This window comes from Corvus kubaryi, unplaced genomic scaffold (genome assembly GCF_017639235.1).
Source record: "Corvus kubaryi isolate FWS band 111438036 unplaced genomic scaffold, C.kubaryi_AGA036_p1.0 37201, whole genome shotgun sequence".
Lineage (NCBI taxonomy): Eukaryota > Metazoa > Chordata > Aves > Passeriformes > Corvidae > Corvus > Corvus kubaryi.
In genome coordinates this window covers 494,384-512,232 of record NW_024581058.1, presented here as the reverse complement: position 1 = coordinate 512,232, position 17,849 = coordinate 494,384, and the positions used below count along the sequence as shown (strand labels likewise).

Here is a 17,849-nt window from a genome sequence, read left to right as displayed (position 1 = left end):
ACATGTAAAATACAGAAAGTTGTGTCTTGAGAAGCTTGAATTTTACGTGTTCTGCAGCTGAGGAATGTTTTGCCTCCAAGACAGGCAGTAACTAAACCCCACCAAGAAAAATGCAAGTAAATTTAAAAAAATACCAAACCCCCACAAGTTACAGAAAGAAAAAAATCACAAAAAAATGTAAGAAGTTGGAGATATTTCTGTCATCTCAATTGTGAATCTTTACTGAATCTTTAATCGTCAGCTTACCTCATTACCACACACAGACCTGTGCACCTTGATTTCTTTACAAACTGAATGGGAAAGAAGAAACTTCTTAATTCTTTTATTTTCAGAAAAAAAAAAAAAAACACCAAACCAACCAAAGAAAATCAAAAATCCAGTAGTTCTTCCTTTATTGCACTCTATAAAACTTCCTGTTATAATCAAGAAGCCAATATACAATAATAGCTTGATATTCCTTTAGAATTTATAGTTTAACTCTTAAAATAAAATTTGTATAGAAAAGATATCATTTACAACCCATTCAGTAGTAATCAACCATTATGTACCCACAAACAATATTAAATAACTTGTATGCAGCAGTTTCCTTCTAGGGCAGAGGGGAATATTTTCTCCTTAGCAAATATAATATCCCACTGCTAAAGGGTGATTCAAGTCAACTTTGGAGCAAGTGTGATATGCGCAGATTTCACTGGAGAAGCTCAGGATTCCGTGTTTTGTACGACCGTGTCCAGTGCATAGCGGAACAGCAGCATGTGGGGAGCCTCCAGGCTGGGATTGGCACTGCCCACAGGCAAAGGAGCCCCCCAGGGAATACAGTGGATTCAGAGCACACCAGTGAGGCACAGGAGAACAACGAGGTGTAGTGTGACCAAGTAGGTGAGGAATAAATAGCGGGATTTGGCTCGGGCCGTCAGCAGCTTGGAGCAGTAAAGGCTTCGCCCTCGGAGCCAGCGGCGCAGGGAAAGGGCTCCTCCTTTCATCTGGGGAAGAGACAGAAATTATCAGATGAAGAATCAGGAATACAAATCAGAAACAGCTCCACTGCAGCCTGGATTTGTGAGGCTCTACAAGCCTTCTGCCTCTGACACAGCAACTGACCCCAAAACACAACCCTGTTTGGCGATCCCAAACGCCAAAGCATAAATGATTTAAAGGCCCCAAACGCAGCATTAGTAAGAGGGGAAAGGAATGAATGCAAGCTGTGTATTATGCAACTCCACGCACATAAATATGCATTACTGCATTTTGGGCACGCACAATTAAATGCAGACACAGTTTATTTAATGGCCACATGTGCAGCATAAATTTGACTACATGCATTTTTTAATCTGGACATATGCAGGGTGTTTTCTGACACAGTTTACACAGCTGCTGGTCTTGGACTCACAGCCCCAGAAAGGAATGAAGGGTGTTTCTCCACCACTTTTAAGGACCTTAAAGGCTTTCATTGCCTTACCTTTCTCACAACGATGTGTTCACTGGGATTGATGATTAAGGCTTCCCTCTCCTCCTCAGCTTCCATCTGGACAGCGTAGTCGCTGGGGACAGACCTGTAACTGCCTACTTCAAATCTAGAGAAAAATGCAAGGCACACAGACATGCAACTGCTGAATTACCTCCTCTTTTAAGTACTGCACTGACACAAAACCCATTATTTTGCATACTTAAATTACTGAGAGAAGGTCCCCACAAAAAGCAGACTCACTTTGTGTTGCCAGGTCTTTTTCAGTCCCTATTTACAATCTACTCTCAAGGTGTTTCATTTATTCAGAATTAACCCCCACCATCACCAGCTGACTGAACAGTGATTTTCAGGTGATGGTAATGAGGGACACTTTATTTAGGCAGGTGGATAATGATATTTTCAATCTAACCAGTGGCTCTGCTAAAGCTGTTATATGGGAGATTTGTTTTCTAAAAAAGAAATAGCACTGATTACTGAGTCTAACAAATGAAATTAAACATAGAAAAAAAAAATCCCAAAGCCTGTAACACTTTCTTGATCCAGAGTGTAACTTAGCTTTTTAACACATGGATTTTCATCGTTTCAGGCACTGTGGGCTCACGAACAGGTTTGTTTATTATCAGTATTACTATCTCAAAAAAACCTAAGACCCACAGGAAAACCTCTCACTAATCTCACTAAAAATAAAAGGCAAATAAATAATCTGTGTTTTACCTGTTACTTCTCTCCTCAGAGAGTCCAAGAGCCTCTTCTGCAGCTTCTCTCCTCCTCTTCTCCTCTGCCAGTGTTTCTGTGAGCTGGGAGAGAGCCTGCTGCACTGACTCATGTTGCTGCTCAGTCTCTGCAAGCCTGGGACAAAATCAAACCTGAAATCAGTATTTAATGGACTCAAAGAACTACTTACTTGCTCTTTTTTTATTAGGAAATCTTCCCTTTTGTGACACACTTAATTATAATGAGATGCTTTAGCTTAAATATTGAGATAAAGTCACCAATTAGTATATTTATGTACAGAGACAAACCACAAGCATTACCAAATGATAACAATTCAAGAATATGGCTTATGATTCATTTAATCCACTGTAAATCCACTCCTTCCCCTTCTCCACACAAATGCCTCAGAGGGATAGAAAAGCATTACTTTCACACTCACAACACAGCTGTCAGGAAACCAATATTGCTAATACATGCTCTGAGTCCTGACCTTTTCCTGAGCTCATTTAGCTCCATATTGTCTATCTCCACAATAATCCCAGATCTCTCCCGTGGCGCTCCGGGGGGAACTTCTGCTCTGGTTTCATCCTAGAAAATATTAAGGGGGGAAAAAAACAAACCACCAAACAAGTGACTGTTTTTCTACTTGCCAAAAGTCTTTATTTCAATTACAGCACCACAAAACAGTGGAACAGATCATTCTTTGTGCCATTTAATGTTTTCATTTCCACCTCTCAGCAATGTCAGAGGGGAAAGAAAAATGCATCTACACATCCACACAGTAATACAGCACTGACCACAGTTCCAGAAGCAAGGCAGCTTTATTTTATTTCTAATTTATATCTAATTTACAGTTCTTGTTTGGATTTATTTCCATTTATGGAAGAGCAAGGGTTGTTTTCCATATGTACCCATATGCTATTTTAGGGTGTTCTATTAATGATTATTAATGAATAACCAAGGCAGTGCAGGGAAGCTTTTTAAAAATAAAGGAATAATGATGAATCCTAAAGGACTGGGTTGGAAGGGGCTTTAGAGATCATGAAGTGCCAACCCCAAATAATAATCTTACAGATGTGTATGAGGGGCTGGCAGAGGGTACTGAAATGCTGAACTGGTGATGTAGATCTCACTTCTGAAAATACTACTCAAGCTTTGTAGAACAATCCAGGACTGATGTGAAATGATCACTAAACTTCCTGATCCACTGAGCAGTGATCACCCAGTTATCTCTGCCAGCTGTAGACCAACTCAAAAGAGATTTTTCAAAACAAAAATATATGTAGAACAGCTTCCTTAAATGAAAAGTCAAATTAAACCAATTTAACAACACTAAAGACAGTTATCTTCAGCACATCATGGGCCAGCAAAAGTACTGAATCAGTACAACAAAAAATACTTATTTCATTTTTAGCAAGAAAACCAGGAAAGTGGAAGCACAGAAAGAAGAAACCTAAAAATATTTCCATGTATCTGTTTACCTGGACAGAGCCCTGGAAAGATGTCACTTGCATTGCCTGGTATTCCCTCTCCAGCCTTAAGTAACGATTTTGCAGATCGGTGTAGTGAAGCTGGTTGTCCCTCAGAGTCTGGGAAAGAGCCTTCAGCTGGGCAGACAGGACAGCATTCTCTTCTGCTGACTGCACAACCTGAGAGAAATTCACAATGAAGTCATTAAAAATTAGGGATTAGCTCTCCCAGGAAATCCCTGCAGATTTGAGACCTGCTGTTTCAAAATTGCATCTACTTTTTGGCAAGGTCACAGTTCAGCTGGGATTTAGATGTTTTATGAGCAGAGGAAATAATGAAAGCTGAGCAGTGATTTCCCCTGTCATCAGCACACCCAAACCAGAAGCTGAAATCTTGTTCCAGCTAAGACAGACCCCGTTTCTGTCTATAATGAAAAATATTTGACTGGGAGTAGAAGTTCAGAAGTTCATCAATGTCATCAGAACGCAGAGTCAAAGAAATCTCTCAGTCAAATACCAAGCCAGGAAAGCCTGGCAGAAAGACAAAACTGACATTTGATTTGCAGTTTCCAGGCTGAGTTGTTTTAAAACACCTAAGTTTGAAGGTAAAATACCATTCAGTCATGCAAGACACCACCACTTCAGCAACATTCCAACGTGATGCCAGCCCGGGTTCACGTGAGCTTTTCAGGATCAGAGCTGCTGCTCCAAGTTACCTTGGAATTGATCTGCTGGAAGTGCAGGTCCTTCTGCTGCATCTCCTGGAGGCAGCGCTGCAGCTCACTCTGCAGCTGGTTCTTCTCAGCCAGGACACGTTTGATGTCCTCTGCTCCATCTGCACTTCCAGCAAGGGTGGCAGTTTCCAAAGCCTTAAAAATATCGGGATATTCAGGATAAATGGTACAGAAGTCCTCGAAATAACCCACAACCCCAACACTAAAGACACCCTACAGAATTCCCTTTTCGCAAGATTCTTTTCTCCTTACAACTTAATACCACATTTGAAAGACACTTCAAATAAAAGTTTGGGGTTTTTTAATATATCGTGTTAATACTTGCATTAAAAAAATAACAAAAAATTACCACAAAAAGGCAACCCAACCTAATTTTTAATTTGCAAATAATGTGAAGAATATAAGAATAATGTGAAAAAAAGGGGAAAAGTAGCAAAGGATTAATATAAGACACCTTTCACAAGTTATTTTCAAGCTAATAATGTATTGTATTCATGACTTGAAAAACTGTTTTGTAAATATCAATTTAAAGCTGAAAGAATCCATTTTGAAAAAAAAAAACCACCTGAATTTATTACCAATTTACAGCTTTGGCCTTCTTTATCTTTTGCAGCTCAACATTTTGGTATTAATCTCCAATAAAGGAGGGATATGTGCCATCTCTAATGCTTTATGGAATCTATTTACCCATATAGTCATGAAATAAAAGGTTTTTACCACATAAAACACTCCATTACCCACAGACATTACTCGTCAATAGCTCTTATTCATTATTGTAATCACAGAAAATGAACAGCATACAAACTTCAGCAGCTAAAATGCTGGTTTTAATGGAATTAAAATGAATACTGCTTCCTTCCTTTGGCACAGAAGAGGTAAACAAGAATATTATTCTAAAATAGCACTCTCCTTGAATCTTTCATGACAGTCTACAAAACAGCATTTGCCAGCCTGGGTGTCAGCTGCTGCTTTTCTAAATCCAGGATTTTGTTCCTGGCAGAAGCCAGCTCCAGCTGCTTCAAGGGAAGGACAAGAACACTTCCATTCCCCTCTCTCCCCCAGTGAGGTCCTAGTCTAATTAGACATTGATTTAAGCTCTGAAAAATGAACTTTATTAGGTGTTTAAAACTTCTCTGCATCAACTATACAAACTGTGAAGCCTGCTGTCCATGTAAACCACCAAGCTCTTTTTTGATCCTCTTAAAAACCACATCCCTGAAAATGGGTTACAGCCATAATAAGTAATTCGATTTTTTTTTTTTTCAACTTCTCCCTTTGGTATTCTGGATTTAACTAACTTAAGACAGTAACTTACAGGATCACTGTAGAGTGCTGCATAGTTCTCTTTTAAGAAGCAGGCTGCTAATTTCACACAATAAACTGCTACCTTCCACTTTACATTCCTGCTACATTCCATTTCTCTACCTTGACTGCATAACTGCTGCCAGCAGGGAGGGCCTTCTTCCCAATCACGTCTTGCTGCAGCCTCTGGAGCTCTGCAATCTGCCGGTCTTTCTCAGCCACTGTGATCTGACACTGATTTCTCAGTGCCTGGGACTCGGAGAGGAGGAGGTTTTTTTCCATTCTGAACATAAAACATCAGACATTAAGCAATTATATATTCTCTACAAATCAATGAAGAGGATAAAGCTGTACTGTTATACCTTAGTCCAGCCAGCTCGTTCTGGTACGATGTGATCTCTCTCTCGGTTTCTGCCTGGAAGGCTTTTGTCTGATGCAAAGCCTTCTCCAAATCATCAACCTTGGCCTTCAGTTTGGATATTTCAACAGCTGCAAGGCTGGCTCCTTCTTTAGCCTAGTTTTAATAAACACCATTAGTGAACTGGAATGAAAAGTAGATGGGTGAAGTTTGATTAGTGCTAAAATTCTAATTACAGAATAAGGTTTTTCCCCATTTACCTTAACTCCCCAAACTGTAAACACACCTTTTCTCCGGGCACACAGTGCTATCTCAGCACTCTCACAAAGTTAAACTCCAGAACCCATCATGTGTCTGAGCATTCTCTGCACGAAGAGTAAAATTAGAGAGCCATGTGGCTAATTACAACTTACCCAAGTTTCCCCATTGTTCTGAGGCACATCCAAACTACTTTTACAAGAATTTCTCTCATTGATGCTGCTGCAATCAATGGGAAATGAAGCTGTGCCCTGCTTGGCTTCAGAAGTTACCTTCTGATGGCTGAGCTCCTGCAGCAATTTGTCTCGGTCATCCTGGAGACTGGCCATAGCCTTGGCAAACGCTTCAATCTGCTGGACATGACTGCCACACTGGGCTGAGAGCCTGCTCACCTCCAGCTCCCGACTGACTAAAGTCCTACAGACACTTCCAATGTCATCAGCCACCTGAGCAAGGGTAACCTCATCTGCAGCATCAAGGACAGCCCCGTGCAGAAGAGAGTTTTCTTTGAGGATACTCATGAGATGGGATTTAAACCCCTCCAATTCAGCTGCAAGTTCATCTCCTTTTTTTCTTTCACTCCTGAGCTCAGAGGTGTATTTGCTCTCAAGAACTTTAAAGTCCTCTATGATCCGATCTCTGTCGTTCTGCAGAGCAGTCATTGCTTTCCCAAAGGCCTCATTTTGGGATCTCAACTCACTGTTTTGAGACTGAACTTCGAGCAGCATCTTCTCTGCAGAAGCATCAGGTTTATTTCCATCCTCAAGTGTCAAAAGAGTCCCACTGCATTCCTCATCTGCACTTCTGCCTCTGGATTTCTGGAGTTCCTGAACCTTTTTCTGAAGCTTTCCTCCATGCTGCTCATTTGATTCTTTTTTCTGAATACTCTCACTACTTAGCAGCTTCTCTCCAGATTCAGAAACGAGTTTCTCTTTGTTTAGTGATGCAATTAGAGATTCTAAATCACTTACTTTAGATGCCAATTTTTTATTCTCATGTTCCAAAGCCACGGCAGCCCCCTTCTGCAGTTCACTGGAGAGCTGCATCTCTTTTATTTGTTTTTGAAGATCGTACTTTTCATGCTCAAGGCTTTTAATACAATCCAATTTCTGTTTAAGTAAGTCCTTCAGCTGATGGTCTTTCAGAGACAAAACCTGGTTAAGATCCTCCCTGTATTTTATGAGCTGTGCACTCAGCATTGCATTTTCAGAATGCAGATCATCTATCCTGTTGAGAAGGACCCTTAATTCCTGTTTCAAAGCATTAGTCTCACTCGCACTGCCAATGAGAAGACTGTCCCTCTGTTTTAAGACATCCTGGTGAAGATGTTCCAGCTCCTTGTATCTGGTAAAAAGATCATCCCGGTCGTTCTGGAGAGATGACATGGATTTTTTAAAGGCATCTATTTCACTGGCAATCGCAGCCTTATCCTGTCCTGCTTTTTCTGCTTTCACCTGGAGATTTCTCAGCTCGCTTTCCAGCCTCTGACGGGACTCCTCAGCTGCTTGTCTCTCCATCTGCAAAGACCTCACCTGAAGTTCATACTCTTTCATCTGATTCCTATGTTGAGTCTGTACCTGAATCAGATAGTCCGAAATTTCATCCCCTTTTGAAGAAATAAGTAAGGAAATTTCCTTGTCTTTATTATTTAGCATGATCTTCATTTGCTCAGAAATGGTCATCTGCTTTTGCAATTCAGCATTCATTTTTTCCTTCTCTGCTAGAAGCTCTTGCAATTCTTGCTCCTGTCTTGTAAAATTACTTTCCAGAGCTTTTATCTCTCTTCCTGCACTTTTACTATTCTCTATGAGATGATTAAGAAAATTATTTTCTTTCAGGAGTGCCTGCAAAGCTTCTTCTTTGGACTGAAGAACACTCTCCAGCTCTTGCTGTCTGTTAAAAAAGAAGGTATTTTCTTCCTTTATCCTGCAGAGCTCTTCATAGCGCTGCATATCAACAGACTTTTGCCTCAAATACAGTTCATCCTTTGTTTCCTCTACCACAGAATATTTGATATTTAGTTCTTGAATCTGAGTCATTTTATCTTTCAATTCATCTTGCAAGGCTGCTATTCTTTTGCTGCTGTCTTCCAGCTGTTTCTCCTTGTTTTGGATGGCCTCTTTGAACTGCATTTCCCAGGTTTTCATCTCAGTGATGACCCTGTCCCTGTCATCCTGAAGGGAGGACATGCACTTTGTGAAAGCAGCCAATCGTGCCAGAGCTGCGTTCAGATCTGCCTGCAGCTGCTTGTTCTGAGAGTCCTTTGTGCTGACTTCCTCTTGCAAACCCTGAACCTCACTCATCGCCCGATCTTTTTCTCTCTCAAGGGCACCATGTTTTTCATCCAGGTTCGAAAGTTCACTTTTGTGAAGCAATTTCAGCTGCTGGAGATGAAATTCCAATTCTCTCTCATATCCTCTCTTTTGAAGCTGCAGTTCCTCTCCTTTCTTCTGAAGTTCTTTCCTCCAGTTGAGATTCTCTTCTTTAAGCCTGTCCACTTCCCTCTTTGACTGGTCCAACAGGTTCAGCTGTGCAGAAAGCTTTCCCTTGAGATGAACTATTTCATCATTTGATTTTGCTAGCTTTTCTGATGCATTACTTAAGTCCTTTTCGAATTTTTCATTTTTTGACTGTGACAATTTCACAGATCTTTCCAAATCCAGGATCAGCTCCTGGAACCTTATAGAATCCTTTTGCAATTGGTTGATCTCCTGCTGTTTCTCCTTTAAGAGTTCTTGCAATTCTTTTGTTTTGTTTTTAGTCCCATTATTATCCCTCTGAGCACTTTTCACCTTCTCCTCAAACATCTTTACAAGATGGAGCTGCTGCTCTTCCTTTTCTCTAACCACGTTGCATTTTTCTGCCTTTAACTCTTCCAGCTGCTGTAACAGCAAGTTATTCTGTACCTGTGCTGATTTCATCCTATCAGTAAGATGATCAACTTTTTTAACATGATTAAGCAATTCTGTCTCAAGAAATTCTCTCTCATTCTTTACTTTGTAAGAACTTTCTTGTACATTTTCTAATTCTTCCTGTAACAGACATTTGTCATCCTCCAAAATCTTAACTTTTTCATTTAGACTAACAATTTCTTGTGTTAGACTTTTACATTCCATGTCCAGCTTTGTTAGACAATGAGTTTTGTGGAGCAAAGATTTCTCAGTTTCTTGTGCTTTTTCTGAAATAAACTTTCTTTCTTGTTCTAGGACAAGCACAGCTTGTTCTTTTTCAGCGAGTTTATCCTTTAACACAATAATGTCCTTTGACAGTGATTCATTCTCACATAATGCATCACTGATTTTAGACTGTGTATCATTTTGGTAGACTTCCATTTGAACCTGCAGCTCTCCCAAGGCTGCTTTAGTTACAGTGATGTTATTATGAAGGACATCATTCTCATTCTGAATTTTCTCTAAAGCCTGCTTTAGGTTTTCAGAAGTTTGTTTCAGCTGCTCGTTCTCCTCCATCAGCTGATGGTTCTGTTCAGTGAGCTCATGCAGATGATCCTGGTGTTCCTGCATCCTGGCCTCCTGCTCACGGATCTGCCTTTCTGCTTTGCTCTGTAACTCCTCAACCTCCATTTTCTTGGATTCACTGAGCTGCTTCAGCTGGTTCTTAACAACCTCATTTTCATCAAGGAGATTTTGTAAATGTTTCTCCAGAGCCTCCTTCTCAGACTGTCCTTCCCTGAGTCTTTGAACAGCCTCTTGCTTCTCCTTCCTACTGAGATCAATGACTTGCCTCATATCTGCCACTTTACTACTGATATTCTCGTACGCCTGAAGAAGCGATTCATATTCCTGCTTTAATTCGCTATGTTTAGCCTTCCAGCCTGTCAATTCAACTGTCTGAGAATCTTTTAAGGTATTTAATTGGAAAGAAAAGGCCTCTTTTTCCTGAACTATGGACTCCATGGTGGATTTCAGACTTTCACACGCTGCAGTGAGGTTTTCATTTTCGGTCAGCAGCCTCGCGTTTTCCGAAGCAAGGCTCTCCTCTCCGGACAAGGGAGCCACAGCACTTGAACTCTGCTTTTCTTGGCCAAGCTCTAGCAAGTGCTCCAGCATTCCTGTCTTGTTCACCAGTTCTTCTCTTTCCAGCACCAGCTGATCAATCTGTTCCTTTAGACACTTATTTTCTCTCAGGGCTTCTTTACGCGATATTAAAGCCGCCTGTAATTTCCTTTGGAGGCGCTCTCTGGATTTCTCTTCTGTTACAGCTCTTTGCTCTTGGGCTTTGGAATCATTTCCATTTGCAGGTTTTGCCAGTGGCTCTTCCATTGTTTGCATTTGTTTCTGGATTTCACATTCTGTTGCTTCTCTCAGTTTAGTTTTCCCAGAGCAATCAGTCTCTGACAGCTGAAAAGCTGTGACTTTTCCTTCAGAATTCCCTCGATGGCAATTACTTTCTGAACCAACCTCTCCTAACTCCTTTTCAGTCCCATTTTCTTCCTTAAGCTCTTTGCTGGACACCACAGGTTTACTCATCTCAGCCTTCTCATGCAGCACACACAGCTCTGCCACAAGATTTTTGTTTTCTTCACTGAAATGTTCTACCTCCTTTTTCACGTTAACTAGTTCCAAATTGGACTTTTCCAAAGAGCTGAGAAGTTCCTCTTTTTCACTCTTCAGGTCTTCAAATGCTGTTTTGTAACGGTGAGCGTCTTCCTGGGCCTCCTTTACGGCTTTGTTTAGTAACTCCTTTTCCAGACCGAGTTTATCTTTTAAATCCCTAAGTGAACATCTCAGTGCTTCTATTTCCTCATTCTTTTCTGCAACCTCCTGCTTAGCTTCAATTCTTGACCTCTGCAGTTCCTCCTGGCTCATCCTGTAATCCTCTTCACTTTTTTTAGTAAGTGCTTTTTTCTCATTATTCACATGTTCAAGCATTGCCTTGAGCTCTACAGTTTCAGTCTCGTGTGCTTTCAGCTTTTTCTGTAGGTGCTTTATGTCCTCCAACAAGCTGCCCTGAAATTGCTCCTGCTGGCTCAAAGACTTTAAACTGATTGTTTCTTCTTTATCATCACCAAATTCAACCAGTATTTTTCTCAACTCTTTCCTTAACATCTCTGTTTCCTCCTGAAGTTTTGCATAATCACTTCTTAGTTCTTTTAGCTCAGTGTCTTCACTTGGCACTGAAGTGAACATGTTTTCTGACTCTTTCAAGGATGCAACCTCAGCCTTGTTTCTTGGTTTGTCTGATTCCAAATTCCTTAGGGCAGCTTGTTCTCCCAGCGGTGCCTTGGTTGGAGCCAGCTCCTTCCCTTCTAACTGGTTAAAGCCCAGCTCTTTACGTTTTGTTTGGAGAACTTCCCAGAGTGCTTTATGTTCTTGCCTGAGCTGTTCAAGGTCGGTTTTTTGTTCATCAAAATCTGCCGCCAGTTTCATGTGCTCTTCCCTTTCCTGCTGGAATTTTTTAGCATCTTCTTTCATGACCAAAAGCTCCCTCTGTAAAGCTTCTTTTTCTTTCTGTAACTGATTCATGGCATTAACATTGTTGGGATTCAGACACTCATTCCTGTCTCCAGCACCTGAACCAGGCTCTTCTAAACTGGAATTTTTCAACAATTCTTCCTTCTTTTTAAGTTCAGACTTCACCTCTTCAAGAGTCAAGAGCAACTGAGAATGCTCCTCTTGATACGCCCTTGCTTTTTCATCAAGCATAGATTGCAGATGAGCAAGCATACAGTCCTTTTCCCCTAAAGATTTTAGGTTCTGCTCACAAATATTTTGTTTTTCAGCTATGACATCATTTAGCTCTGCGATACAGTGCTGAAGTTCCTCTAAATAGGATGCTCTTGAAGATAAAGTTTTGGTCAAATCACTTATCTTGGCATCTTTTTCTACAAGTTGTTGCTTCAAAGTTCCAAGATGAGACTCAAAATCATTATTTTGTCCTTCAATTAGTTTCAGCTTGTCTCTTAACTCATTAACTTGCTTCAACAGCTCCTCTGCTTTTTTTTGCTCTTTTTCTATTTCTTCCTGTCCACTCTTTTCTAATTTCCCAACTTTTTGCATTAGATCTCTTCTTACTATCAATGCTGCTTGGAGTTTCTTCTTCAGATTCTCCTTTTCCTTGCCCATTTTCTCAAGATTACACTTCATCTCCTCTTTCTCGTTCATTAAACCTTTAAATTCAGCTTCTCTGCTGCTTAACATAATCTGGTTATGTTGCAGTTCTTTCTTACAATCCCCAAGTTCCCGCAATACTCGGTTTAGCTCTGCCACTGAACTATTATGAACAGCTTCAAGGTCTTGCAGTTTGGCATTTAATGTATTTCTCTCTTCCGAAAAATTCAGCATTTCATTAGACAACGATTCCATGACCTGGGTAACAGAACAGTCTTTTTCTTTCAGTTGCTGGCTTAGACCAGAAATTAAATCCTTCTGCTGATTGACCTGGGAAGTTAAGTTTTTGATGAGCTGATCTTTTCCCCCCATTTCTTCAAGGAGACTTGCTACTTTTTTACCTTCAGCCTGCAGCTTTTCTTGACTAGTTCTTACCATTTCTTCTGAGTTATTCATCCTGTCTTGAAGAAATTCCACCTGCTTATTTATTTCTGCCAAAGACTCCTCCCTTTCTTTCAGGAGAGACTGTTGTTTGCCTAATGTTTCCTTGAGTGAGACCACTTCTTTTGACAGACATTCAATTTCAGATGTGTATTTGCCCTTCATTTTTTCCATGTCACTCTGCAGCACCTCTGTCTGCTTCTCAAGCGACTCCATACTTCTTAATTCACCTTTCATGGTGTCTATTTCTTTCTGTTTTTCTAAAAGCACCAGTTGCAAATGTTCTCCTTCTGTTTCTTTGCTCAGAATAGCAGTTACCAGAGTGGAGAATTTTTCCAACTGAGTTTTAATATCGGTTGGCTGCAGTTCAGAATCTGAAGTCTGTGCCTTCTTTCCTTTACATAAAAGCCTGCTACTAAGTAATGGGGATAAGCTCTGAGTTAATTTCTCTTTTGTAAGATCCAGCTCTTGCTGCAAAGAGTGGATTTTGCTATCTTTTGATTTCATTTCACTTTCTAAACTGCTCAATTGCTCAGTAAGATCATTATTTTGTGAATTTGCCCTATCAAGTTCTGTCACCCATTTGTTTTCTGACTCAAGAAGGCTTTGTTCTAGAGTTTGACATTTAAATTCTAATTTAGAAAGTTCTTCACCCTTCACACTAACCTGCATCTGTAACTTCTCTTTTTCAGTCTTCATCTGCAGTTTGACAGCATCTATCTGCATCCTTGAGTAATTCTCACTGGTTTCTAGTTTTTCATGGATTTCCCGGAGCTCTTCCAATTTCTTTTGCAAATCAGCCTGAGATGCAGTAAGTTGCGTGTTTTCAGCCATCAGTTTACCAACATCATCTTGCAACAGGTTTTTTTCTTTCTCTAAAGACTCCACCTGACACTGCAGACTGTTTATTAAAAGCACGTTGTCATGGCAGTCCTGAGATGATTTGGAATTTATGTTGTTTAACTCCAACTGCAAACATTCCAATTTCTCTGCCTGTTCAGTGCACGTCACACGCAGAGACTCCACAGCCAAGTCTTTCTGCTGTAGTTCTTGTTCCCGGGTATTTATTTGGTCTAGTGCTTTTTGGTGCTCATTTTTAAGAGAGTCAAGTTCAACAGTCAAAGAAGCAATTTTTTTCTGATGATTATCAAGCTTCTCATTCCTTTCCTGAAATTCCTCAGTAAGGGTTTTCATTGCTGTTCGGCTTTCCTCTAATTTGGATCTGAGAATGTCAATCTCACTAGAAAGAGCACTAACACTGCTCTCTGCCAACTGTACACTGGCATCTTTCTCCTTTAACGAATTAAGCAGTCCTGCAATAACTTCTTCTTTTTGCCCAAGAGCCACGTTCAACTGAGTTCTCAGCTCATACTGTGCTTCAATTTTCTCCTGGAGAGATAGAAAGGCATTTTCTTTCTCATGGACTAGCTCTTTAGAGTTTTGTAGTTCTTGTGTTAGTTCATGGACCTGACTTTGGAGCTGAGAAATTAAATGTGTCTTCTCTTCATCTTTCCTTGCTTTCTCCTTCAGAGTTTCAAGCAGATTTTCATTTTCTGTAAGAGATGATTCCTTTTCTGATAAGGACTGGTCCATCTCAATTATTACATTCTTCTGATGCTCTATTTCTTTTTGGAAGTTCTCCTTCATTTCCTCCAGCTCCACCATCTGTTTCTTTAAGACACCACACTCAGTCTCTTTCTCTTGAAGTTGCATCTTTAAACTCTCACTGAATACTGAAATAGTGTTGATGGCTGATTCTTTTTCTGAAACAAGTACTTTTAACTGTTCTGCTTCAGAGGCTAAAAGCTGTAACTGTTTCTCCTGTACAACACAGGAATCCTGTACCTCAGAAAGCTGTGCTTTTATACTGATGTATTCATCTACCTTTTGTTTTAAAGATGCATCTTTCTGTACAATTGAATCATTCAACTGGGACGACTGTTCTGTCAAGTTTTTAAGCTGACTTTGAAGGTCAGAAATAACCTCCATATTCTCAGACAGTTGAACCCTAAGTACATCAGACTCTTCAGATTTATCTTTTAATAACTTTAATTCTTGGGCTTGCCTCTTAAATTCATTTTCTTTTTCCTTCATTGTGTGTCTATACTCATCAGTTTCAATACTCAGGGCTTGTATTTGGTTTCGCAGATCTGAAATGATTTCCATGTACTGCCCTTCTCCTGCCACTTTATCTTTCATTTCCTGAATCAAAGCCTCCTTTTCAGAAAGGAGAGTTTCTTTTTCCTCAAAGCCAATTTTTAAGTTTTCTTTCTCCATCAACAGGCTGTCAATTTGGTCCTTCAAATCTAAAATATTATGACTTTGTTGAGACAGGTGTGAAGTTAAAGCAGCTACTTCCTCTGACTTTTTCGTTACTGTAACATTAACTGTCTCCATGTCTGCTTTCAATTTTTCATTTTCTAGAGCTGCTGCTTGTGCCTGGTGCCTTGCTGAAGTAATTTCAGACTGGAGACATTCACATTCATGTGACTTCTCACTCAATAAGCTTGAAAAGTCCTCCTTTTCATGCCTAAGCACCTCCACTTCTTTGTTTAACAGCTGCAGCTGATTCTTTAACGCTGTATTTTCTTCCATTTTTTCAAAAATTTGCCTCTGAAACTTCTCAAGTTCTAAACCCTGACTTTTCACAGCCAGGTCTCTTTCCTCTACCAACTGAGATAATTTAGTTTTTTCATCTTTAAGATTTTTTATTTCATCCTGCAACTCTACAACACAAAGCTTACTCTCTTCCATTTCCTTATATAATGAATCATTTTGAAGATTTTTCTCTTCTAGAGACCTGCTTGCAGTTTCAAAATCCAAAGTTATGCTTTGAATTTGTTCCTGCAGGAGTAAATTCTTTTCCTTACTATGGCTGAGTTCTTGGATTAGACCACTGCATTCAGATAATTTATTATTTAACAATTCTTCTTTCTTTATTTCTTCATCTCTAATCTCCTGCAGCTGAATGAGCAGTGATTGCACTTGTTCATGCAACTGTTGGGTCTGTTCCTTGCTTTCAGACAACTGCTCAGCCAGCATATTACATTCCTTTGTTTTCTCCCCCAGCTGTTCTGCAACTGAACTTTCCTTTTGCTTGGCAACTGCTGAGAGTTGTTCAATCTCTTTTGCCAGCGTGTTTTTATCACAATTTAGTACTGAAAGAGTTTTTTCATACTCAGCAGTACTAACAGATAACTTATTCTCTAATTCTGCCACAGCCTGGGTTTTCTTTAACAACTCACACTCTTTTACATCCAGGAGTTTGGACAAATTCTCATTTTCTCTGATTAGCTGCTCCTTCTCTTTTTCCATTGTACCTATACTGTTTTTCAGATGTTCATTTGCTTTTACTTGCTCTGCCAATTTTTCTTGTTTCCCTTCAAGATCTGCCTGCAATTGGTTATTAGCTGAAGCTTTCTCCTGTGTCTCTATCTCCAGTTTTTTAATTTGTTTATGCATTTCATTTAATTGATCATTAAGATCTTTGCAACATGTCTCTTTGGCTTTCAGATCCCCAGTTAATTTAAGTTTAGTCTCTTCATTTTGCTTCTCCAAAGCCCCAAGTTTCTGCTCTAATGAATTAATGAGCTCTTGTTTCTCTTGCAATTCCTTTTTAGCTGTTTCCCCATGGTCAGTATGTTCTGTAAGCCTCCTGGATAACTCAGCCAACTCTTCATCTTTTTTAGTATTTTCCAAAACCAGCTTGTTGTATGAATCTTTAATTGACTTTAACTCATTTTCCAGTGTCTGTGCTTTGCTCTCTTTCTCTTTAAGCAAATTGTTCCATTTTTCCTTCAGAGCACTGTTTTCCTCAAGCTGAGATTTCAAATATTCCGTTTCTTTTCTTTGTTTATCCTCTGTTTCTTGCAGCTTTTCCGATGATTTAGCAATTTGCTCTTTCAGCAGAGTAATTTGTGACTCACACTCCGCAAGCTTGTTATGGTACGCAACGTTGTTGGCCTTGATTTCGGAGCGGAGATCCTTAATTGTCATGCTGTTCTCAGCACTCTGCCTTATTAATTCCTCGTTTTCTTTGGTTTTAGCTTCATTCTCAGCTCTAACTCTCTCCAGCTCCAGTCGCATGGTGTTACTCTGCTCAGAAAGGGCAGAGATCTTCATGCTGGCATCTCTCACATCAGCTGTCTGTACTTCCTTCAGCAAGTGCATTTCCCTTTCAGCCTTTGATAAAGCCTCTTCCAAACCTCGCATCTCCTCCTCTTTGCACTGCACTTGATGCTTCAGGATCATAACCTGCTCAGAATATTCTGTCATGCTCAGAGACAGGACAGACATCTCCCTGTCTTTCTCTGCCAGTGCTTCTTTCAGATTATCGATTTCTCTTTCACGTTTCTGCAGATCTTGAATGAGTTGAGACCTCTCCTCCAAATGGCTTGAATTCAATTTGTCAAGCTCTTCATTTGTCTGGTCCAGGTCCAGCTGCATGGACTCCACCACACTGTCTTGTTTCAAAGTCTAAACAGCAAAAAAATAATGTTATGAGAACACTCCGAACACCTGTTAGAGGGAGAACAGAAGTTACACCCCACACACAGAACAAGCATTTAAGGTAATCAGCCTGCACCCAATGTAAAGTCACAAGATGTTCTTCTTTAGATTCTTTTAGCAAACAAAAAGCTCAGTGTATGAAATTTAAAGTAGCTCATGCTGTCGCTTTTGCTGACATTTAAATGGGCCACGAAAAATGAACATAAAATTCCTTCTCTTACATTATTTTTATAAATTACCTTTTCTTTCAGTGTAGCAACTCTTTCTGTGAGATCACTGATGGCTGTTTTCTGCTCAACATTCTCCACTTCATACACACTGCATTTCTTTAAGGCTTCATTCAGCTTATTAAAAGTAGAAGTTCATGTGATAGAAATACATAGAATTCTATTAAAATTGTGCTGTTACAAGTGATAATATAGACTTTACACAACAGTGAAGTTTATACTTTCAAATTAATAAACAATAACTTACCACTCCAATAAAATGTAAATACATTCATGCAAAGCTGTGTTGGGTCTAAGAACT

General features: G+C 39.8%; 1 protein-coding gene across 7 annotated transcripts in view; it reads right to left on the bottom strand.

Moving 5' to 3' along the window:
• Window positions 1-375: 375 nt before the first annotated feature.
• Window positions 376-17,849, bottom strand: part of LOC121661838 (golgin subfamily B member 1-like) — a 34,190-nt gene continuing 16,716 nt past the window's right edge. For 4 of the 7 annotated variants that reach the window (XM_042022388.1, XM_042022389.1, XM_042022390.1 and 1 more), the window contains exons 20-29: window positions 17,561-17,665; window positions 6,459-17,288; window positions 6,050-6,201; window positions 5,811-5,970; window positions 4,368-4,520; window positions 3,664-3,831; window positions 2,673-2,770; window positions 2,183-2,317; window positions 1,460-1,574; window positions 376-983 (exon numbers count right to left, since the gene is read on the bottom strand). In XM_042022388.1, coding sequence (XP_041878322.1) covers window positions 825-983; window positions 1,460-1,574; window positions 2,183-2,317; window positions 2,673-2,770; window positions 3,664-3,831; window positions 4,368-4,520; window positions 5,811-5,970; window positions 6,050-6,201; window positions 6,459-17,288; window positions 17,561-17,665 — 12,075 coding nt within the window. In that variant the 3' untranslated portion in view covers window positions 376-824. Of the gene's footprint in view, window positions 984-1,459; window positions 1,575-2,182; window positions 2,318-2,672; window positions 2,771-3,663; window positions 3,832-4,367; window positions 4,521-5,810; window positions 5,971-6,049; window positions 6,229-6,458; window positions 17,289-17,560; window positions 17,666-17,849 lie in introns of those variants that run through there. The other 3 variants (XM_042022392.1, XM_042022394.1, XM_042022393.1) reach the window with 2 other exon arrangements.